Source organism: Oncorhynchus nerka, linkage group LG9a (genome assembly GCF_034236695.1).
Source record: "Oncorhynchus nerka isolate Pitt River linkage group LG9a, Oner_Uvic_2.0, whole genome shotgun sequence".
In the NCBI taxonomy this organism is placed as follows: Eukaryota; Metazoa; Chordata; class Actinopteri; order Salmoniformes; family Salmonidae; genus Oncorhynchus; species Oncorhynchus nerka.
Genome location: NC_088404.1, coordinates 25616194 through 25640473, shown reverse-complemented (window position 1 = coordinate 25640473; position 24280 = coordinate 25616194). Strand labels below are relative to the sequence as shown.

At 42.3% G+C, this 24280-nt stretch overlaps 2 protein-coding genes across 6 annotated transcripts in view; one reads left to right on the top strand and one right to left on the bottom strand.

The window, feature by feature from the left end:
- The first annotated feature begins 899 nt into the window (after positions 1–899).
- On the top strand, positions 900–6545 carry LOC115134109 (complement C1q tumor necrosis factor-related protein 4-like). Its single transcript, XM_029667764.2, has 2 exons — positions 900–1125; positions 3581–6545. Exons 1-2 carry the CDS (start codon positions 1071–1073, stop codon positions 4672–4674), a joined length of 1149 nt encoding a protein of 382 aa, XP_029523624.1. The 5' UTR covers positions 900–1070; the 3' UTR covers positions 4675–6545.
- A 1808-nt stretch (positions 6546–8353) lies between these two features.
- Positions 8354–24280, bottom strand: part of LOC115134108 (bile acid receptor-like) — a 32196-nt gene continuing 16269 nt past the window's right edge. For 2 of the 5 annotated variants that reach the window (XM_029667762.2, XM_029667763.2), the window contains exons 3-9: positions 19765–19905; positions 14750–14892; positions 14167–14265; positions 13692–13791; positions 10970–11116; positions 9171–9284; positions 8360–8883 (exon numbers count right to left, since the gene is read on the bottom strand). In XM_029667762.2, the coding sequence (XP_029523622.2) occupies positions 8645–8883; positions 9171–9284; positions 10970–11116; positions 13692–13791; positions 14167–14265; positions 14750–14892; positions 19765–19905 (983 nt within the window). In that variant the 3' untranslated portion in view covers positions 8360–8644. Of the gene's footprint in view, positions 8884–9170; positions 9285–10969; positions 11117–13691; positions 13792–14166; positions 14266–14749; positions 14893–19764; positions 19906–24280 lie in introns of all 5 variants that reach the window. The other 3 variants (XM_029667760.2, XM_029667759.2, XM_029667761.2) reach the window with 3 other exon arrangements.

The following is a 24280-nucleotide window of genomic DNA, read 5'->3' as shown; positions in this document are numbered from 1 at the left end:
TCGTCAGGCCCCCATGCCTCAGCCGGCTCGTCAGGCTCCCATGCCTCAGCCGGAATAATTTTGCACGCCCAATTTTTCAGTTTTTGATTTGTTAAAAAAGTTTGAAATATCCAATAAATGTCGTTCCACTTCATGATTGTGTCCCACTTGTTGTTGATTCTTCACAAAAAAAATCAGTTTTATATCTTTATGTTTGAAGCCTGAAATGTGGCAAAAGGTCGCAAAGTTCAAGGGGGCCGAATACTTTCGCAAGGCACTGTATATATATTGGTCTGGACAATCTACATAGCAAACATTTTTAAGATCTGACAATTTGAACATATATTCACATGAAATTATAAAAAACAGTAACCCAATGTGTCCAAAGACTAAATATAGTACAATATCAAAACAAAAACTCCCATTGTAGACAAGTGCTTTGGCCGATTGAAAACATGTCTTCAGATTTGTCCATCAGTAAGCTCAGAGAACATGTGTGCCAACATAAATTATACATTTCCATTATGGACATGAATGAGATAAAGTCAGTGATGCTTGTTAAAACATCTGTGATTAATTTTGTTGCATGTTAGTCCTACTGTTGTTGTGAAATAGACATGGTAGGCTTTGGCTCCATCACACAGGCACCCTGTCCCTTTTGGATCAATTTCAAAGTGTAAGTCATTTCTTGCTGAGGGGCCAATTGAAAGGACTATATGCTTTTATTTTTTATTTACAAAAGGTAGGCCTATGACCACTTTATTGTGCTCTACAATTTAAAACCAGCATCATGGTTGTTTTAAGGATTATAAACTCAACAAAATGTGGACTAGATGTTCTGTTCCCGTATGAGACTAAACAAACCAATGTATTTCCTTCCTTCAATGATAAAATACCAGACCAGGATGCAGGGGTCAGCAGTGTAAAATGGCACCCATGGAGCTCCACCTCTTGACTCATCCCAATGGACATATACCATTGCTCAATGGGTTGACGGTGAGGCTTGGGGGGTAGACATTAGCTAAGCAGCACTGTGGTAGGGACTTTGGGGAAAGGCTGACGAGAGAGAAGGTAACCAGTTGACTACAGACATGCAGACGTGGCTGACTACAGACATGCACACTCTGTACCAGCACACGAGAACAGGTAGGACCCACACTTGTATTGTTTGTATTTCTCTGTCATTAGCTATCATGTCAATTACATAGACTGTATATTTAAAGGTTCCAATACAGAAGTTGTGATTTTGTGAGATGGCTTGAGAGATGTAAGAGCTATGGGATGGTTGCTGCTATATTTCTGTAAGAATCATAACTAAATCTGACCTCATTCAAATAATTTGTAAGAGTTTACTGTTTGATTGAATTGTAATGATATTTGATTTCGACACTGATTTCTTTGTAATTGCCATATCTTAAAATATGTTCTGGGGCGAAATGTTTCCACATCACTAAATAGAAGAACAAAGTTTGTCTTTTGAATATTCTCTTGAAGTAAAAATAAATATCTATATTTTCATTTCGAGTTTTGGAAGTTGATAAAAATGGCCTTGCTTGTCAACTGTTCTGTTCTTTCAGTATAGGTTTCACAGAGTTCAACTTATTGAAACACATATTTCAGTGCCAATGTATATACTATATATACAAAAGTATGTGGACATCCCTTCAAATGAGTACATTTGACTATTTCAGCCACACCGGTTGCTGACAGGTGTATAAAATCGAGCATGCAGCCATGCAATCTCCATAGACAAACATTGGCAATAGAATGGCCTTACTGAAGAGCTCAGTGACTTTCAACGTGGCACCGTCATAGGATGACAACTTTCCAACAAGTCAGTTTGTCAAATTTCTGCCCTCCCAGAGCTGCCCCGGTCAACTGTAAGTGCTGTTATTGTGGAAACGTGTTGAAGCAACAATGGTTCAGCCACAAAGTGGTAGGCCACACAAGCTCACAGAATGGGACTGCCGAGTGCTGAAGCATGTAGGGCTGTTGCAACACTCACTACCGAGTTCCAAACTGCCTCTGGAAGCAACGTCAGCCCAAGAACTGTTCGTCGGGGGCTTCATGAAATGAGTTTCCATGGCGGGCAGCCGCACAGAAGCCTAAGATCACAATGCACAATGCTAACCATTGGCTGGAGTGGTGTAAAGCTCACTGCCATTGAACTCTGAAGCAGTGAAAAAGCGTTCTCTGGAGTATTGAATCCCACTTCACCATCTGGCAGTCCAACAGACAAATCTGGGTTTAGCGGATGCCAGGAGAATGCGACCTGCACCAATGCATAGTGCCAACTGTAAAGTTTGGTGAAGGAGGAATAATGGTCCGGGCTTTTTTTCATGGTTCGGTCTTAGTTAGGCCCCTTAGTTCCAGTGAAGGGAATTCTTAACGCACACAATGACATTCTAGGTGATTCTGTGTTTCTAACTTTTTGGCAACAGTTTGGGGGAGGCCCGTTCCTGTTTCAGTATGCCAATGCCTCAGTGCACAAAGCAAGGTCCATACAGCCCTGACCTAAACCCCATCGAACACCTTTGTGATGAATTGGAACGCCGACTGCGAGCCAGGCCTAATCACCCAACATCAGTGCTAGACCTCACTAATGCTCTTGTGGCTGAATGGAAGCAAGTCCCCACAGCAATGTTCCAACATCTAGTGGAAAGCCTTCCCAGAAGAGGGGAGGCTGTTATAGCAGCAAAGAGGGGGCCAACTACATATAAATGCCCATGATTTTGGAATGAGATGTTCGACAAGCAGGTGACCACATACTTTTGGTAATGAATCTAATCAAGATTCAAAAATATATAAATGTATAACATAATGATAAAATATTGAGGCTTGTTGTCCTGAAAACAACCTCATTCCCACATTTGACCCACAACATATCCTTCCCATGGTATCACTGTGATCTTTCGTCCGCCAATTGTCCACCATGTCAAAAGGCTTTATACAACAAAAAAATGGTCCCTAACCCACACTACCCTTGGTGCCCTGCCCCACGTTGTTCCCCATCCCAAATGTTCCATTGTCCAGACACACAGGAACAGATGAACCAGGGTCTAATCTAGTCCATTTTCTCAGTGCACAGAGAGAACAGACAATAACAGCTGAATTAGAGGAGCTGTTGCTTCCACAGGGCATCTGATTTGATGAGCAGAATCTCTCCTGACAGGGCTCAACCAGACTTCCTAATCCACTCATATAGTATTTCAGCCGGCCCATCACACAATGACACATTGCGCAATCTTAGTTTATAATCTTGCCTTTTTTAACAGAATAATAAAATAAAAAAGGTTTACATTGTGAAATGCTGTGCAGGAATGAAACTATTTTGCCCAATTTGACTGTATAAGGTACAACATTTTACAATCCACAAAAAAATCTATATTTTCAAAAACTTGAAAGTATGGAGTTAATAAGGTAGACTGCCAAAGAAGAAAACGGTGGCTTGATGTTTCCAAGCAATAAGAAAAAAGTTACATTGTTACCATGAAACAGCAGGTTGAAGCAAAATTAGAATAGAATAGCCAAGTATAACTGTTGTAAATTGCTTTTGAAGGAAAAGGAAGTATTTTTACTCATTGTTGTTTATCTCTCCAAGTTGAACGGACATCATGGAGCAGTCCTTGGCACCTGGCTTGTTTACTGGGCATAGTCAGCTTCCTGGGGTCGGTCACACCCCTCCATGTGGCTCCTGTGACGATGGGCCTCCGCTCCTCCTTCTCGGCCACACGGACCAATAGCATCCTAGGAGGCACCCAGAAGGCTGTGACCTTCAACAGGCTCCTGGTCAACGCAGGAAGTGACTTCAACCCAGATACTGGCCACTTCCGCTGCAGAATCCCTGGGGCTTATTACTTCTCTTTCACAGTGGGGAAATATCCCGAGAAGATGCTATCTGTCATACTGGTGAAGAATGGGCAGGAGGTGCAGGCTATGGCCTACGATGACTACAAAAAGAAAGGGCGGAAGGTCCAGAGTCAAAGTGTCATGATCAGCCTGAGGTCCATGGACACAGTGTGGCTGATGCTGCAGGACAGTCCTCAGCATGCTCTCTACAGCACCGCTGGGCCTTACATTACCTTCACCGGTTACCTGGTGTACCCTGACATCCCCGCACCTGCCTATCTCAACAACCACCTATCCCTGCCAGGGCAGCTTTACCCCTACCCCAACCCCAACTGCCTTCCTCCTGGAGACCACAGGCATGGTTTGAGCGGTAGTGCTAAGGCCCCTGAAGAGCCTCGCTCTGCCTTTTCCGTGGCCAGGACATCCCCGGTCCTGGGGGAGAATGGTGGCGGGCACCAAGAGAAGGAGCCTCTGACCTTCGACGTGGAGTACGTCAACATCGGAGCACACTTCAACAAGACGTCGGGCCGCTTCACCTGCCGCTACCCTGGGGCCTACTACTTTGCCTTCACTGTGGGGAAGCATCCGCACAGGGCAGTGTCAGTCAAGCTGATGACGGGCCATGGCGAGGTGCAGGCCATGGTGTTCGACGAGGACATGTCCAGAAGGAGGGAGATGCAGAGCCAGAGTCTGCTGCTGCCACTGCGTAGAGGGGACACTGTGTGGCTCTACAGCCAGCAGGATGAGCGCTATGCCGTCTACAGCAACCAGGGACGCTACACCACCTTCTCAGGCTTCCTGGTCTACCCAGACGCTGAGCCCACCACCACAGCCAGCCAGGACTAGGACTAGGACAGAACTCAAGTCTGAGGTCTCTGAGTTCTTCAAAACACACTGGACCCTCCTTCAAATGTACATGGTGCTATGGTTACAAAACCAAAGTTGAGAAAGTGTGAATGCTTTATAGGCTTTGTGTAGAACCACTGCAGTCACTTTCTGGGTGTGGATTGAACAACAGCAGCAGCTATCGCTGAAAAATGGGGCAAAGATGTACATATCTTATACACAGATACACATTTGTTTGTTCTTCTATTGATTAAATAGCCATTTTCTTTGAAGTATTATACCATTCCACAAGATGGTGTTGTGAGTCATTTTTTGTTGTTGATACATCGACAAGCTTATGACATTATCACACATAATCATGTAATGTTTCTTATTATAAGCACATTTTCTGTAAAACGATGGAAAATGTTATGTTTTGTGTTTGGCTGCGTTAAACCAAAGTTATAGGCAATATGTTAGTATATGATGCTGGACCATCAGGATTCCTTGGATACCTCATGAATCTCATTGACTTTTTTTTTCTCATTCACCAAAGGCTGTGAGTTATAATAAGTAGAGCTTTCCTTTGTAATCTTTATATATACAGACTTTTGTAGTGACAGAATTATATATCCTTACTGAGCAGATGTTTATGCAAGTCTCAGAATGACTCATAAAACCCTTTAATACTTTAACTTCTGTAGTGATTGCACTGAGTAGAGACTACTGTGTAAATATTGTATAGTTTGCCTGACTGACTGTATGGAGTTAGATAACCTGAATGTGATGTAGTTATGAATGTTTGATGTATTCTGGATACATAGTGAAATAATATTGATTAAAGGTCAATTTACAAGATTATCAGGAACTCAACATTCTCTACCAGTGTTAGCGATTCTCAAGCCTTTCTCAAGTTTATCTGAGATTTCTTTCCTGAGCTCAAACAAAAACATTGTTCAGATTTGATGTAAGAATTCACATGAGTTATCGCTATCCATTTTGTAAATAGCACATCTGCATGACATAAATAATTGTCAATACAGTAATTCAGAGATAAATGCAGTAAGTACCACAGGTAGTAGGTAGTTAACATAGCTTACTTCACATTCAGATATGTGTTCAAAAGAGCGTAACATTGCTGATCCTGAGTAGTTGACTTCATGTGCAGTTTGCTCAATTTGAACAGGCACTCCTTGAAGCCTCATAGACTTTAGCAAAGCACTTTCTAACTTTGCTTGACATACAACATGCAGGCAATGTTTGTTCTGAATTCAACAACCAGTATTTACTCTGTCCTCCTCATCTCAAGTGTGGACATGAGGCTGCAAAAATCTCCTGCCACTGGAGTCTATCTTTGGCTGCAGCTTGCACCCTATCCTATGAGGGGCCCAATGCTTCCAGCTCAGCCACCATTATCCGTCACCAACTAGCAGTGGATTCTCCAATATCAGACACTCATTTAAACCTCACACAGTCACTGCTACTGAGCCATGCAACCGGATTCTGAATGCACAGAAACCTGACCCTGTTTGTACAGAAACCTGACACTGTTTGTCTCTTCTATGAGCATAATCTGTGAAGCGTTGAGAGTTCGAGGATAAAGACACACAACTACATATCAAGGATGATATTGCTATGATATGATTTATACAATGGTTTTGATGACTTTTCAAAGTCAACAAGATGATCCAAAAAAAGATTGACTTACTTATTACATTTACCTGCTTCTCATTGACTGAATCCTGCTATGAGTGTTTCACACGTCTTCTCATTGACTGAATCCTGCTATGAGTGTTTCACACGTCTTCTCATTGTCTTGGATTCGGTGTCCACAAATGCCACAAAATGAATCCGAGGGTAGATCAAATAATAATAAAATAAAACAAATTGTACAACAATGTAATAGCTGTTTTAGAATGGAAAAATGGGACATACTGTACTGGGAATGGGATTAAAAGTTCATGCTATTAAAGCTAGAATCCTTTGAAACAACAGAAATTGTATCACTCTCAAATTCATAGACAGAGCTATGGATGCAAACACTGACCATCCATGATATCCAAATTATATTTTTAACCATGTTTTGTTTACATTTACTTTGTTTACAAACATAAAACAAGCTTGTATTTTGGGCTCTGATGGGGTACGACAGTTGAACTAAACTCATGAGGCATTTATAAGTTATTTTCCTCAAGAATCAGTCATTTATATGTCCAAGGATTTCAGATTTAAATCAGTGTTAAATTTAAATTAAATCACAGTGTACAATGGAGAGGATTTTGCATTTGAATTGGACGAAAACTAAAGACAGATTTAAAACAAAATCACCTGTGATACACAATGGCAAATAACTATTGTATATAAAAAGAAAGAGTCATTGGGATTCTTTTTGATAATACATGTGAGTATTTACTCACATATTTGGGTCAAATTGTTAGATTCATGACACAGGTATACAGAAGGGACGATAACAGGAAGCAGATAACAGGAAGCAGAAGCAGATACCAGGAAGCAGGTGCCAGGAAGCAGATACCAGGAAAGAGATACCAGGAAGCAGATACCAGGAAGCAGATACCAGGAAGCAGGTGCCATTTGCATGTCAGTCTGATTGTAAACAATTATAATCATTCCTTAATCTTTCTTAATATAAACGGTATCCTTAACGTAAGAATATGTCATATGTGTGCTATCTGAACAATGAACTATCTGAGCAATGGCATTGTTCATGAACAATGGCTTCTCTTTAATGTATTGTATCTGAACATAAGGGGATATGATGATATCATGCTATCGACAAGCAATCATATTGGGAAAGTCTGAAATATGACCCCATAGGTTCCACATGAGGTTAAAATCCTAATTTGAATTATATTTGCCACCACAATAGTAACTATGTTATGGGAGTATTCCAATCTAGTTATGTTGTGAGAAATATTTCAGCAAGTGTAAACATCTGTGGTTCATAACTAGGTTATGAGGTGAGCTTAGTTTGACTCCCCAAACTGAAATATTATGGGGCGGTTTCCAAATTAAGCCTGGATTTAAAAGCAATGTCAATGAATATTCTCCACTCAGCGTGCTTATGGGAAACCTGTCCAATGAGTATAAACACAATTAAAGGACAATAACATGACTACGGTAAACAAAGTCTATCAGTCAAAATATGTTTAATGAGTGATTAAAACATGAATTGTCAATGCTAGGGATGTTGTCACATTGCTTTCTCCAAAATCTAGCAAATGTGACAAAATAAGTCCATTATCCTGTTGGGAGATCTTTTCTTTAAATAATGTCTCCAAGTTTCTTTGGAAACAGGTGGTCACATTCAAGTAGCCCATCACAAAAGCTCACAGAACACCTGAGCATAGCCTACACAACATTCCTTCACAACATCTCAAAGCAGTGTTAAGTCCAAAGTCAGAACATCGGAAATGGTAAAAGGGTCAGCTTCTGAAAAGGTTGCAGCATCTGAAATGGTTAAAGGAGTCACTAAGGTGAAATGTTTTGTTTTTCCTCTCCTCTCCCTCATCCACCCATCCATCCATCCGTCCGTCCGTCCATCCACACATCCGTCCGTCCACCCACCCGTCCGTCCGTCCACCCACCCACCCATCCACCCACCCACCCATCCATCCATCCGTCCACCCACCCATCCATCCATCCGTCCATCCATCCGTCCATCCATCCATCCATCCGTCCATCCACCCATCCGTCCGTCCATCCATCCGTCCATCCATCCATCCGTCCATCCACCCACCCATCCGTCCGTCCATCCATCTGTCCATCCATCCATCCGTCCACCCATCCGTCCATCCATCCATCCGTCCGTCCGTCCATCCATCCATCCATCCATCCATCCATCCATCCATCCATCCGCCCGTCCATCCGTCCATCCATCCGTCCATCCATCCGCCCATCCATCCATCCATCCATCCATCCATCCATCCATCCATCCATCCATCCATCCATCCATGCAGCCTCTGTGTACCATTTACTGTACGTCCCAGATCTCGCAGAGGAGGGGTGTGAACTTGTGGTCGCTCATGCGCCAGGAGGTGAGCATTTCAGCATGGTGGTGGCTGAGTGTCCGCAGCTCAGTCAGACGGCCCAGGAGACGGGCAAAGTGCTGGGGCTCCAGCGGGTGCTGCATTGCACAGAACCTCCTGAGCACCTCCAACATGGGCTCCTGTAGCCTCTCCACCGCCTGCTGGCCCTTCACGTACGGCCGGTCTGTAGAGGAGATGAAAGAGAAGTTCAATATTTTACAACTAAACGATAGATCGTTTCTCACCCTGAAAGTAGTCTAAGGAGAAGGAGAAACTGTATTTCATGGTTCGGTTTACAAACTTCAAATAACTTTAGCCATCACTAGCTAAGAAGAAGTGATAGGGGGCATTTGACACATTTAAAAAAAGACCAATCATCTTTCAGTAAGGTCAAACCAAATAATCAAGTTGATTTTTGTTGATTTGACCATGACTTTTTAACTTGTGCCACATGCCCAGGTGGCGGCTCACCTGGTGACAGGATGGTAATGGCGGTGAGGAGGGCGTGTTCTTCCTGCATCATCTGGAGTTCCCCGATGCTTTTATAGAAGGTGAACATGGGTGTAATAAACTCCTCTGATATGCCTGGAAAACATGTGGAGGTGCATGATCAATATACAACCACTGGATGGCAGTGTTGTCCATAGATGCAGTATAGATCACAGGGGAATCGGTTCAAACATTGTTCAATATATATATATACTGATATCTAGTATAATTCCCATAACGTCCCACTGTAATGAACCAAAATATGTGATATAAAATTAGGGGTAGTATACCATTTGAGGATACCATTGGAATTTTCCCAGATTTCCATTTAAAAAATCCTGAGAGCAGGACAACCCCCACCTCCACCACTACTACCACCAAAACCATTTTAGAAATCCACCCAATCCAGTCAGTCAAATCACAGAGCCATAATCCTTCAGAAATGCCAGGAGCGCACAAAGAGGGAGAGAGGGGCACAATAGAGCTCTGGATGTTTAGATAAAGAACAATAGCCTCTTTAGACATCTCTCTCTTTTCCCTCAGACTGGCCTTTAGCTTGAATGTCTCTCAACTAATCCATTCACTCAGGACCTGCACCAAGGGATGTAATGACGCAGACATAGCAGCCATCTCTTCCACTCTATATTCAACTGTCCAACCAGGGGTATCAAAGTGACAGCTCAGATATGACTGCATATTACAGCAATACAGTAGGCTTTAGATATCAAGGCAGCCAGACTGCTGTTCTTTCAAAAATATATGAAAGTGAGTTTCATAAATAAAGATGTGGAAATAAATTTAGTTAGGGATTATTATGAAGATTTCTTAACAACAACAAAAGGTCCAATCATCGATTCACAAATACAGGCTTCTCTATTAAAAGTAATTATTGTAATATCCCAGTTAGCAAACTGGTTTCAGTGAGAAAACTGGTTTCAATGATGTCATTTCAACCAGCTTTGCCCACTGGGGTAATGTGTTGTCTTGTGTACTGTACACACAAATCAGAATATCAAAGCCAGATCCTCTCGTTTGATGTGTTATGACCAGCACAATTAATTGGATGTTTAGTGAATTATTCATGCCACCTTACACCACACTGCCATCCGATACCCAACACTACCAGCATTTATGGACGATAAATCATGTGCATAGTTCTAACTGATCCAGTCTAGCTAGCACCTGAAGACAGCCCTCTTTTACCACCCTACCTGGCACATTGCCCATACACGCTCACAATGGAATGAAATGCTATCCGGTAGGCAGGGGTCCGTGTACACGGGTAACCCACACCTGGCCAAGGATCAACAGGTCAGTACACTGCTAGGCTACCAGTCTCCTCATCAACTAGATCGTCAGATAAAGCAGTCCTATCCATTATTCACACCAGACCTGTGTCTCTCTGTGTGTGTGTGTGTGTGTGTGTGTGTGTGTGTGTGTGTGTGTGTGTGTGTGTGTGTGTGTGTGTGTGTGTGTGTGTGTGTGTGTGTGTGTGTGTGTGTGTGTGTGTGTGTGTATGTGTGGTGGATGAAAGGCCAGATGCCTATCAATGTCATGAATGTTTCATGCCAACCATGAATTGTGGTAAAAGTGTGTTTGACATGTTAAGGTGATGTTCATGTTGATGAAAGAGCTGAAGATGGTTTCGAGGATCATGATACTGATGATAATGATGATAACCTCCATATAGTTCTAATAGTAGTAGTAGACTTGTGGATGGATATTGAATTATTGTTGTAGCATTTTCACTTGTATGCGCCAGTTTCCCAGTATGAACACACCACTCTTGCGTATCCTGTCCTCCAACACCTCTGTGTGTCCATGGGGTAGCTTCCTGGTAAACACCTGTGCTGAACGCAGGAACATGGCCTCCACTGCCGAGCCCTTCAACAGTGCGATCTGATCCTCATGGTCCAGGGCTGAGAAACCTGCACACATGCACCCACCCACACACAAATGCACACAGACACACACACACAGTCAGGGGAGGCTATTGCAGGGAGGAAGGTACGAATGGACCTCCTCTATGGTTTGTGAGAAATTAAAAATAATGAAATGTAAAAAATCCTCTTTGTAAATAAAACTATGCTAAATAAACTCACTCAGTAGATGCCTCAACAACAGAAAGAGATTAGTTAAGGAAGACCTTCCCATTTCAATGTAATATAACAGAGATGTTTTGGTGATGAGTTACATTGCCTGAGACCTTCCGTGTCTTGCTAAGATTATTGAGTCCTTGGTAAATGTCCAACTTTGTTATTTGTTTACCTGAGAAATGTATTTTGAATGTAAACTAATCAGGGTTTAGGCCTGGGCACAGCACTATTACAGAAACCCCTGTAGTGGTTGCTGTAATGACAGCCTACCCCGACCAAACCCGGACAACGCTGGGACAACGCTTGTGCGCTGCCATATGGGACTCCCAACCACGGCCGGAAGTGATACAGCCTGGAATCGAACAAAGGACTGTAGTGACGCCTCTTGCACTGAGATGCAGTGCCTTAGACCGCTGCGCCACTTCAGGGTTGTTAAAGATCTTGTTAACGCTTTAGACACTAAAATGAAATGCTGCTTTGTTTGTGGACCTGTCAAAAGCTTTTGATACTGTTGATCATGTTTTTTATTGAATAAGTTGTCCTCGATAGGCCTGAGGTCTGACTCCTGTTCATGGTTTAATGATTATCTTAGTGAAAGAACTCAAGCCATCATGATTGATGGGGTTAAGTCTGAATTTCTTGATGTAAGTAATTTCTTGATGTAAGGTGTACCACAGGGGTCGCTTTTGGGACCTGTTCTCTTCACTATTTATATAAACACCATTGGTCTATCTGTTAAAAATGGTAAACTTCATCTATCTGCGGCTGATACTATTTTGTACGCTATTGCCCCGGCTGTTGATCTGGCTGTGTCAAAACTACAGTCAGATTTTATAGCTATGCAGGAATCCCTTGCTGATTGAAAACTTAATACGGACAAAAGGAACTACATGTTGTTTCTAAACTCCCGTAAGAATGTTTCAGATGAATTACATTAGATGGTTCTCCAATTGAACGTGTTCCCGCATATAAATACTTAGGCATTTGGATTGATATGAATTTGACCTTTAAAAAACATATAGATGAGCTCGTTAAGATGCTATCATTTAAAGTTGGCTTTTTCTACAGAAACAGATCGTGCCTTTCTCTAAGCAGTAGGAAACAGATTATTCAGTCAATCTTTTTATCTGTTCTTGATGATGATGATATTATTTGTCAAAGTGCAGCTGCTGCTACTCTTAAACCTTTGGATGCTATCTACCATAGTGACCTTTGTTTTGTTACAGTTGACAGTTTTGATACTCATCACTGCATCCTGTGTCAGAAGGTTGGCTGGACTTCGCTAAAGACCCATCGTAGATCTCTACATTACTCCCTTTTCATTTACAAGGCCCTACTTCATAAACTTCTGTCTTATCTAACTTTGCTGTTGAAGTATAGACACCTGAGTTGCCTAACCCGTTCACCGGATTGGTTAACTCTTCAGGTTCCCAGGGTCTCCACCGAGCTAGGTAAACCCGTTCACGGGATTGGTTAACTCTTCAGGTTCCCAGGGTCTCCACCGAGCTAGGTAAACCCGTTCACAGGATTGGTTAACTCTTCAGGTTCCCAGGGTCTCCACCGTAAAGCTAGGTAAACCCGTTCACAGGATTGGTTAACTCTTCAGGTTCCCAGGGTCTCCACCGAGCTAGGTAAACCCGTTCACAGGATTGGTTAACTCTTCAGGTTCCCAGGGTCTCCACCGAGCTAGGTAAACCCGTTCACAGGATTGGTTAACTCTTCAGGTTCCCAGGGTCTCCACCGAGCTAGGTAAACCCGTTCACAGGATTGGTTAACTCTTCAGGTTCCCAGGGTCTCCACCGAGCTAGGTAACTCTGCTTTTATTTAATGCACCGTATTGATGGAACAGCATTCTAAATACATTTCAACTTAATGTTGTGATGCCGTTCAGGCAGTTTAAAGTATTGATTGGGGACTTATTTGTGGAGGAATGTAACTGTTTTTCTGGGTGATTTGTGATGTTTTATTTGTGCTTCCCATGACTGTGTTTTGGTATTTTAATGTGTATATGTATATATATTTTTTATATATGTATATTTAGTTTAAAATGTGTATTTTTGTGTTGTATTGTGCAGGGCACATTTGAAAAAGAGAACTAGGTCTCATATGTCTTCCCTGATCAAATAAAGGTAAGTTAAAAATAAGAAAAAATACAGTCTGGAATTACAATGATGACCGATGTCAACACCCGCTCGATCCTATTACGTTAAGTCATACAAGCTATTTGTTGCTATGATGATGCCAAGGAGCCGATTAGACTATAAGTCTGGAGTACCGAGGTACAAAAGGCCAGAGGTTGACTGATAATCGATGTTGACTGATAATCCATGGGAGTAATCTATTCATATCAACCTTTTATGTATTGATAATATAGGCATGATCATCGTAGCCTAATAGATGTCCAGACCTGGAATGTTTTTGGTAAACTCCACCAGCACTTGAACATGACTGGTGGCCATCTCGGTCAAAAGAAGGAAGTTCTCTTCTGCATTGAACTGCTCTTGTAGCTGGAGAAACAACAAGGGCACACAAACGGGAGATGATTACAGAATGTGTGTGGAGTGACACTGCTGGCTGATAAGGAGTTTTATGTCACTTCATCTACGACTTGAGGGACAAAAACTGTCGGACCTCTACTTGGATAGAGAGCATGTGGTGTAACTCATATCTATTCTGGGATATGTTACAAGGGTATCTTACTGTCTTCCATGAACTATGAATATGTCTGAGTTGTAAAAGCATACACTATGTCTTGGTGAAAAACAACGTTGTTTCCACATCATTTCACTGATATTATGTTGAATCAACATGGAATAGACATTGGATTGACATCTGTGCCCAGCGGGACAGAATTTGCTAGAATTGTAGGAGATATCACGTACCAGTTTTTTGGCCATGTCTTGAGGAATTCGATGTTTCTGATAAGCTTCTACAATGAAGCTCAAGAGAGCCTGCTGCTCTTGACTGAGTTCAAGATTCTCCTGAAATAAAACCATTAGCTCTCCGTTTTGAATCTCTTCGGTGTAACACTAGGGCTATTTATGGGTCATACTTTGTAAAGTGGCAGTCTTAGCTGTGAGTAATACAATCCCTTGGTGGCAAGGACTTTAGACATGTTTAAATATTCATGGTTTACTTAAACACGGGGCTTTTGGGGATCAGAGACAACTGCAGCTGAGGCACCTTTTTTCCCCCTCATGTTCATGTAATTCCCATATGCAGTAATCAGTGTAGGGCATTTATATTTAGATAACGAGAAGTAGACAATCAAATAAAAAAATGAATAATAACTTATTTTTTCTTACAAAGAAAGGTATTTCAGGAAAAAGTTAGTTTTGCTGAGTCTATAAACATCTAAAATAATGTTGTTGATAGTATTTAGATTCCTCAATTGGGAATCACTGACATATCTCCCATTTTGAAGAGCCAAAAAACATTCTAAAGAGTAACAGGGGGAGAGTTTACCTTTGACAGTTTGGTGGTGGAGGTGACCTGTTTGGTGTCTCCGTTGTCTCCCCCCTCTGTCTCGTCCCCGGTGGACTGTCCTGGTGAGACCTTGGGGTTTTTCCTCAGCCTTTTAGATTTACACTGGATCTCTGTCAGCAGACCTGTGGGCGTTGATGACGGGTTCAAACACAAAGTGCTGAAAGAGAATTTCACCCTTACTTCTTCAATAATTATTATCTTTGTGAATGCACTGTAGCCACTGTAGTTTGATATTTTATTCAAGTGGCTCCATAGTATAGCTATGGGTTTGAGAAGGTTACTGAGAACGTTTTGAACAATGATTTTCACCTAAGGTAAGCGGTTAGCACAGATGTAAAGTTCAGATAATTGGGGAATTATTTTCGATGACAGGGGATTTCTCCTTTATAACAAATTCTATCAGTGTGATATTATTATAAATGATACAACCCCTGCATTTAATGTAGGGAGTATGTCAATGTTACTCCTTTCAGCAAAGTTCTGACAAACCAGAGAAAAATCTATGATCAGTGTTTCCTTTGAATGAAGACCTTCAGAATTGGCTCTTTTAACATTGAGACCAAAGGAGACTGCGAGATCAGGCCATGATAGCCATCCAGGCCTGCCTAACAAAAAGCTTTGGGAGTCATCGGAGGGAGCACTGTAGCGCCAACAGACAGGGCTGTTGAATACCTGCTACCTGCAATATTCATCCCAACTTCCTACAACATTTATGAGCAACATGAGCCCAACTCCTTCCTCCTGCTCTCCTGACTCCCCACCTCTCTCTCCCTCCCTCTCTCCCTCCCTCTCTCTCTCTCCCTCCCTCCTATCTTTCAACCTTTCAACCCGGGCGCCGAAGACGTGGATATCAATTAAGGCAGCCCCCCGCACCTCTCTGATTCAGAGGGGTTGGGTTAAATGTGGAAGACACATTTCAGTTGAAGACATTCAGTTGTACAACTGACTAGGTATCCCCCTTCCCTTTCCCTTTCCACAGTCTTTCCTTTAAGAGCAACAATGGTGAGACCTTTCAATTGTGAGAGGTATGACACACTTTCCCTTGGTGGAATTCAAAGCAGTCGTGTCAGAATCTACAAAGACAGTTCTCTGCTTGATCTGAGACTGCCTCCAGTGCATTGAAAGAACAGTATGATACTATCACACAGTCTTATGAAGAGATAGTCAGGGGGTCAGGCTCACAGATAGACATGTCCATCAGAGCAAGACACATGTCAATCGCAGCTAGACATGTCAATCAGAATCAAATACCGAGAGTGAGATAACTCTGTTTTAATCATGTTGATCCTAAACTGATAAAAAGTAAATGGATATATTAATGGTAAAATGCAATAATATTGATGAAATCCAAGATAATTAAAAATAATTACAAATAATTAGTAGACTGCAAATTGACCGCAAGTAGCCCAAAGAGATATAATATTTGACTAAAACATAATAATTTCAAACCTTAAATTTGCATTTACGATCACATATATCTCTCTATATTCTCTATAGGATCAGTGTCCCACCCGTGGGACAGTTGAGCTAACGTGCGCTAATGTGACATATATCTCTCTATATCTCTTAATTATGCGTGGGAATACTTTGGAACAGGTTTCCAAAATTATAATCACTTGGAGCTGATTTGCTGGTGTTTTTACAGTCTTTTATGTCCATCCCAATTATTAGTATTTTTTAATTTGAGGGGTCCAATAAATTCGGCCCGCGGTCTGCCAGTTGGGGAACCATGCTCTAGCGGGAAAGAGCAGGTGCACTTATTCTTAAAGGAGGTGCCCTTAGATATGTCCATGCTTCAGTTGAATTAAAACAAAGGGTTTGAATATGCATTTTTGTACGCGCAGGTAATACCGTATAGTATGTGCATCAAGTAACGAGTACCATGAGTTAATAAAATCTACAATATAGTCTCTCAAGTAATAAATGCAGATAGTAGTATATCCAAGTGATGGTGTTATCACCAAATTCATTTCCTGATGTTAGCAAGATATTCTGTTGCACTTAAGAAATAGCAATACGGTACACTCTTAAATCGTTTTCTATCTACAACTTCAAAGAGTTATTCGGCTGTCCCCATAGGAGAACCCTTTGAAGAGCACTTTTTGGTTCCAGGTAGAAGCCTTTTGGGTTCCATATCAAACCCTTTCCACAGAGGGTTCTACCTGGAACCAAAAAGGGTTATCCTATGGGGACAGCCGAAGAACCCTTCTGTAACCTTTTTTTCTAAGAGTGTAGGATATCCATGCATCTGCAACTCAGTGGCATGTATTCACAGATGCCAAGGGAAGCCCGGCTTTTAAATAATAACTTCCGTCTCTCTCTCTCTGTCTCTGTGTTTTTATAATTTTCCGTCAATTTGCAAGTAGCTGAATCCCACCGGAGAAATAGTCTGAGCGAGGGAAACAGTGCCCCTCTGTTTCAGTATGTGTAGCCCATGTATCTGATGCTGTCTGCACCAAAACAGTATGATATGTTGCAGCTGGAGCATGTGATTGATTGATGCCAGCAAGCATTTGGCCTCACTTGATAATTTTTAATAAAATAATTAGCCAATCAGCGTTGAGCTCACTCACTACCGAGTTCCAAACTGCCTCTGGAAGCAATGTCAGCACAAGAACTGTTCATCGGGAGCTTCATGAAATAGGTTTCCATGGCCGAGCAGCCGCACACAAGCCAAAGATCACCATGCACAATGCCAAGCGTCGGCCGGTGTGGTGTAAAGCTTGCCACAGTTGGACTTGGGAGTAGTGGAAATGGTTCTCTGGAGTGATTAATCACGCTTCACCATCTGGCAGTCCGACGGATGGATCTGGGTTTGGCGCATGCAAGGAGAACGCTATCTGCACCAATGCATAGTGCCAACTGTAAAGTTTGGTGGAGGAGGAATAATGGTCTGGGGCTGTTTTTTATGGTTCGGGCTAGGCCCCTTTGTTCCAGTGAAGGGAAATCTTAACGCTACAGCATACAATGACATTCTAGACGATTCTGTGCTTCCAACTTTGTGGCAACAGTTTGGGGAAGGCCCTTTCCTGTTTTAGCATGACAATGCCCTCGTGCACAAAGCAAGGTCCATACAGAAATGGTTTGTCAAGATCAGTGTGGAAGAACTTGACTGGCCTGCACAGAGCCCTGACCTCAACCCCATCGAACACCTTGGGTTGAATTGGAACGCCGACTGCGAGCCAGGCCTAATCACCCAACATCAGTGCTAGACCTCACTAATGCTCTTGTGGCTCAATGGAAGCAAGTCCCCACAGCAATGTTCCAACATCTAGTGCAAAGCCTTCCCAGAAGAGGGGAGGCTGTTATAGCAGCAAAGAGGGTGCCAACTACATATAAATGCCCATGATTTTGGAATGAGATGTTCGACAAGCAGGTGACCACATACTTTTGGTCACGTAGTGTAGCTAGCTAACTTAGCTGGTTCATTGTTGCCCATGTGAGGATCTTAGGCTAGCAAGAATTTTTGCTAGGTAGCCTATGACAACAAAAACTAAAAGCATACTGTATGACAGAGTCATAGACCGTTTTGCCAACATGAAAGAGAGGAGGGTGGCATTGGTGTTCATCTAGTCTATAAGTGTTTTACTTGCACGCCCACGCACATGCACACAGAAATCAGTACCATTGACAGCCACATGATATTTAGCAGCATTGATTGGACTAAATTGTTTTTGGTATCTTTAAGTTTGTTTTCAGTGTATTAATCTAAGCATATATAGCCTTGTTGATTTGATGATATTTAAATGTCTGTCACGCCTACTCCGGCTCCCCCTCTCCAGCGCTCGAAGTCGCCAATCTACTAACCACCGATCCTGGCAACCATCATTACGCACACCTGCTTCCCATCATTACGCACACCTGGACTTCATTAACTTCCTTTTATTTAGCCCTCAGTAGCCTCAGTCATCAGGCAGTATTGGTTTGTTTTCATTCACAGTCTGTATACTTCTCATGTTTTGTTCTTCATTATTATACTCACCTTCTGCACCTGCTTCCTGACTCCCAGCATTTACGTGGCAATGTCTAAGAAGAAATGGTGCTGAAATAGGCAGTGCTCCTGTTCTCTTTGTGCTGACTTGTGGTAACTCCTTGTTTCTAAATCAGTAGTTGTTTCTAAATCAGTAGTTGTTCAATAAACTGTCGAAAACATTAACTTGCATGAAATATTTGCTTTGTGGACTACACCAGACAGATGTTGCTCTCCGGTTCTGTGATGAAACAAACGTATGTGTAGTTTAATTTATTCTGCCACTGTCACGCCCTGACCTTAGAGAGCCTTTTTATGTCTCTATTTGGTTTGGTCAGGGTGTGATTTGGGAGGGCATTCTATGTTCTTTATTTCTAGGTTTTGTGTTTCTATGTTTTGGTCGGGTATGGTTCTCAATCAGGGACAGCTGTCTATCGTTGTCTCTGATTGGGAATCATACTTGGGCAGCCTGTTGTTGGATGTTGTTTTTTGTTGGCTCTGCGTAGCCTACGGAACGTGACATTCGTTGTTCTTTTGTTGTTTTGTTTGGTGTTCGGATTTAATAAAGAATCATGAACACACACCACGCTGCACCTTGGTCCACTTTTTCCGACGAGCGTTACAGCCATTGTGTGACTTGTCTTTTTGTTGTCATGGCCTTAATTTATCATGGTGGCGAATGAATGAATGGGTTATAGAGCAAACAACGCAATTATCACAACAGGTTGTAATATGGATTTTTTTTACTGGCTTGGCTTGGCTTCCTCAGTGATTTTACCCACACTCTGCTACTGCTGCATCTACATGGATTCTGGAGTAAAGACCATCAAGAGTGAATAAGCATGTCATTGACTTTCTTGTCAAATGTACTGTACCTTTTTCATTAATGGATGTTTTATGGTTTGTTTGGACTATTAGTCCCTTTCCTTATTCATTATACCAGTACTTCACAGTCTGTCCATTAAGAGTGGCATCATAGGTACAGCATCAAGGAGAACAGCTGTTGGCGGGGGCTGATACTCACACTCTGCCAGCATGCCCATCTCTTTGCACTTCCGGAGACGACACTCCTGGCACTTCCTCCGCATGTACATGTCCATCTCACAGGTCCCTCCATTCTTGCACTTGTACACAGCTTTCTTGGTCATGCTCCGTCTGAAGAAGCCTGAAGGCAGTGATCAACACAATTACCCATAGTGACCTCAGTCTATGTTCATATGATGAAATACTATTGATATTATGTACTGTAAAGGTGGAGTGTCCTTGAAACTGATTAGCTCAATAGAAATATTGGAATAAACCTGATAGACTTGCCCTACAAATACTATGACACGATACAGGTACACGGTCACCCATAAATTACACCTTTAATGAAATGATGGCATTGGATTTTTGGTTGATCTATACAATCTGCCCTTTGCCTTGACATATGCCCAAGTGGTGCTCAAACCATTAACATTAACCCATTTCAACAGTGTAACTCATAGTTCTAACAGGTAATTAGACATTCAAGCGCAGGTTGATGAGTACAATGAAATGCATTAACATTGCTTAGCTCTGGTTCCCTCTGCCATTATACAGATGAAAGCTGACAGGGAACCCTATCCGAAGGGTGAACCAACGAGGGACAATCTAACCTCAAACCTACACTCAGACATGAGGCAGGACATCCCAGTGACCACAACCTTGGCATTGTCCACCCCAACAGGGTGGAATTACACTTGCACCCATTCACCTGGGGTTTTACACGAAATAGAATAAAACAATGTTGTCATAAAACAGTTAAAGATAGATTGTTAGTTGTGGTTTGTCACTTTGAGTGTGACTGAGCTCGTAATTTGTACATGGTGCTGTAAAGTAATGCTTACTCTTGGCACTGTGTGAAGTCCAAAAACAATACATACATTTTTCCTTGTCATGAGGAAATATAATATTGATCACCTTCTGAGTGTTTGTCATACCAGTAGAGCAGTGGTGAAAGTAGAAACAAACAGTGGTGAAAGTAGAAACAAACAGTGGTGAAAGTAGAAACAAACAGTGGTGAAAGTAGAAACAAACAGTGGTGAAAGTAGAAACAAACAGTGGTGAAAGTAGAAACAAACAGTGGTGAAAGGAAAGAGACCTCTGTTAAACAAAACACCATGTCTGTATTCTAGTCTAACCACATTACATTTTAGAGAATGGGCTATAGTTTACCACCCATTTTCAAGCCCATTCGCTGATTTTCCATAACTCTGACATTTGGTAATGATAGAAAGTGGTGTAATAACTGACAGGTTTCTTGACATTTTGTTTTAATTATTATGATGGGCTCATGTTTCCCGGTAAGGCATACCCCCACTATTTATTTTGCCGGGACACCAGTACCAGACCGTATCGCCTTACTTGACCCTGCAGTGGAATAATCTTCAAAAGAACTGAAGTTTAACAGAACATCATCACCACCAGGTCACCTAATGTCATCTATTTTCATTCTTGTCCTCTACGAACGCAACGCCAGTCGAAAACAACATTCTTATCAACTACAAGTTCTTTTCAATAACACATTTCCTATGAGTCACTTGTGGGATCAACGTCTCTCCCTCCTCACAATTGAATTTCCCCTGTGGAACATCATTACTAAACCAACAAGCCGGAAGGCTTAATGAGCCAAATTAGGACTGGAAATGCAATTTAGTGCTTCAAGTGTTCAGCTGTTAACACGACTTTATTTCACACATGTGCATGTAGAATCACCTCACCAGAAGTGACAGCCTTTTAGAAGATGTGAGCCGATCCATAGAGGGCTTTCTCAAATGTTGAAGATGCTATTCTTTGGTGCTATCTTTGCAGTCAATAGCACTTCAATGTCTACAGCTATGATCTAGCTGTAAGAACCACTGTTCTTACAAAAAATAATGCTGCTGGATAGCTGGATAGCTGCAGTTTTACAGGCTCCTGACCAATTTTGTGTTTTTTTTGCACTTAATGTTTCTGCCATCATTTCCTATGACCGAAAAGAGCTTCTCGACATCAGAACAGCATTCACTAACCTCGATTTGGAGGAAGATTTCTACTTCAACGAGTCGGCAGCGCAGGACATACTGACCAGGTCCTAATCCCAGAGACTTGGAAGTGAAAAAGATGGCGCAAACAAAAACATGCTCATCGAGTGAACGCACTCCTAATGAACACACTCCTAGTGAACACACTCCTAGTGGACGCACTCCTAATGAACACACTCCTAGTGAACACACTCCTAGTGAACACACTCCTAGTGGACGCACTCCTAATGAACACACTCCTAGTGAACACACTCCTAGTGAACGCACTCCTAATGAACGCACTCCTAGTGAACGCACTCCTAGTGAACGCACTCCTAGTGAACGCACTCCTAGTGAACGCACTCCTAGTGAACGCACTCCTAGTGAACGCACTCCCAGTGAACGCACTCCTAGTGAACGCACTCCTAATGAACACACTCCTAGTGAACGCACTCCTAGTGAACGCACTCCTAGTGAACGCACTCCTAGTGAACGCACTCCCAGTGAACGCACTCCTAGTGAACGCACTCCTAATGAACACACTCCTAGCGAACACACTCCTAGTGAACACACTCCCAGTGAACACACTCCTAGTGGACGCACTCCTAGTGAACACACTCCTAGTGGACGCACTCCTAGTGAACGCACTCCTAGTGAACGCACTCCTAGTGAACACACTCCTACCATCATGTCATCTGTGCAACTAGAGGCTAAAAACTCTAGATCACCTTCACTCCACACACAAAAACGCATAAAAAGCTCTCTCTCGCCCTCCATTTGGCAAATCTGACCATAACTCTATACCCCTGATTCCTGCTTACAAGCAACAACTCAAACAGGAAGTACCAGTGACGAGCCCAAGACAGAAGTGGTCAGATGAAGCGGATGCTAAGCTACATGACTGTTTAGCTAGTACAAACTGGAATATGTTTCAGATTCATCCGATGGAATTGAGGAGTTTACCACATCAGTCACTGGCTTCATTAATAAGTACATTGACAACGTCTTCCCCACGGTGATTGTACGTACATATCCTAACCAGAAGCAATGGATTGCAGGCAACATCCACACTGAGCTAAATGCTAGAGCTGACACTTTCAAAGAGCGGGACACTAATCCGGACACGTATAAGAAATCCCGCTACACCCTCAGACGAACCATAAAACAGATCGAATCCTACTACGCCTGGGTCTGACGCTCGTTGAATGTGGCAGGGTTTACAAACTTTCACAGATTGCAAAGGAAAACCCAGCCTTGAGCTGCCCAGTGACACAAGCCTACCAGACAAGCGAAATGCCTTCTATGCTCGCTTCAAGGCAAGCAACACTGAACCATGCATGAGAACACTAGCTTTTCCAGATGACTGTGTGATCACGCTCTCCGTAGCTGATGTGAGTAAGACCTTTAAACAGGTTAACATTCACAAGACGGATTACCAGGACACATACTCAGAGCATGCGGTGACCAGCTGGCAAATGTCTTCACTGACATTTTCAATCACTACCTGATCCAGTCTGTAATATCTACATGTTTCAAGCAGACCACCATAGTCCCTGTGCCCAAGAACGCCAAGGTAACCTATCTAAATGACAATCCCCATAGCACTAACATCTTTAGTTATGAAATGCTTTGAAAGGCTGGTCATGGCTCACATCAACACCATAATCCTAAAGACCCTGGACCCACTCCAAATCGCATACCACCCCAACAGATCCACAGATGATGCAATCTCTATTGCACTCCACACTGCCCTCTCCCACCTGGACAAAAATAACACCTACACTACCGTTCAAAAGATTGAGGTCACTCAGAAATGTCATTGTTTTTTTTTTAAGAAAAGCACATTTTTTGTCCATTAAAATAACATCAAATTGATCTGAAATACAGTATAGTTAATGTTAATGTTGTAAATGACTATTGTAGCTGGAAATGTCAGATTTTTTATGGAATATCGACCTAAGTGTACAGATGCTCATTATCAGCAACCATCACTCCTGTGTTCCAATGACACGTTGTGTTAGCTAATCCAAGTTGATCATTTTAAAGGGCTAATTGGTCATTAGAAAACCCTTTTGCAATTACGCTAGCACAGCTGAAAACTATTGTTCTGATTAAAGAAGCAATAAAACTGATCTTCTTTTGACTAGTTGAGTATCTGGAGCATCAGCATTTGTGAATTTGATTACAGGCTCAAAACGGCCAGAAACAAAGAACTTTCTTCCGAAACTCGTCAGTCTATTCTTGTTCTGAGAAATGAAGGCTATTCCATGCGAGAAATTGCCAAGAAACTGAAGATCTCGTACAGCTATTCCCTTCACAGAATAGCGCAAACTGAGTCTAACCAGAATAGAAAGAGGAGTGGGAGGCCTCGGTGCACAACTGAGCAAGAGGATAAGTACATTAGAGTGTCTAGCTTGAGAAACAGACGCCTCACAAGTCCTCAACTGGCAGCTTCATTAAATAGTACAGGAGGGGACTAAGCACACACCCCTGAGGGGCCCCCGTGTTGAGGCCAAG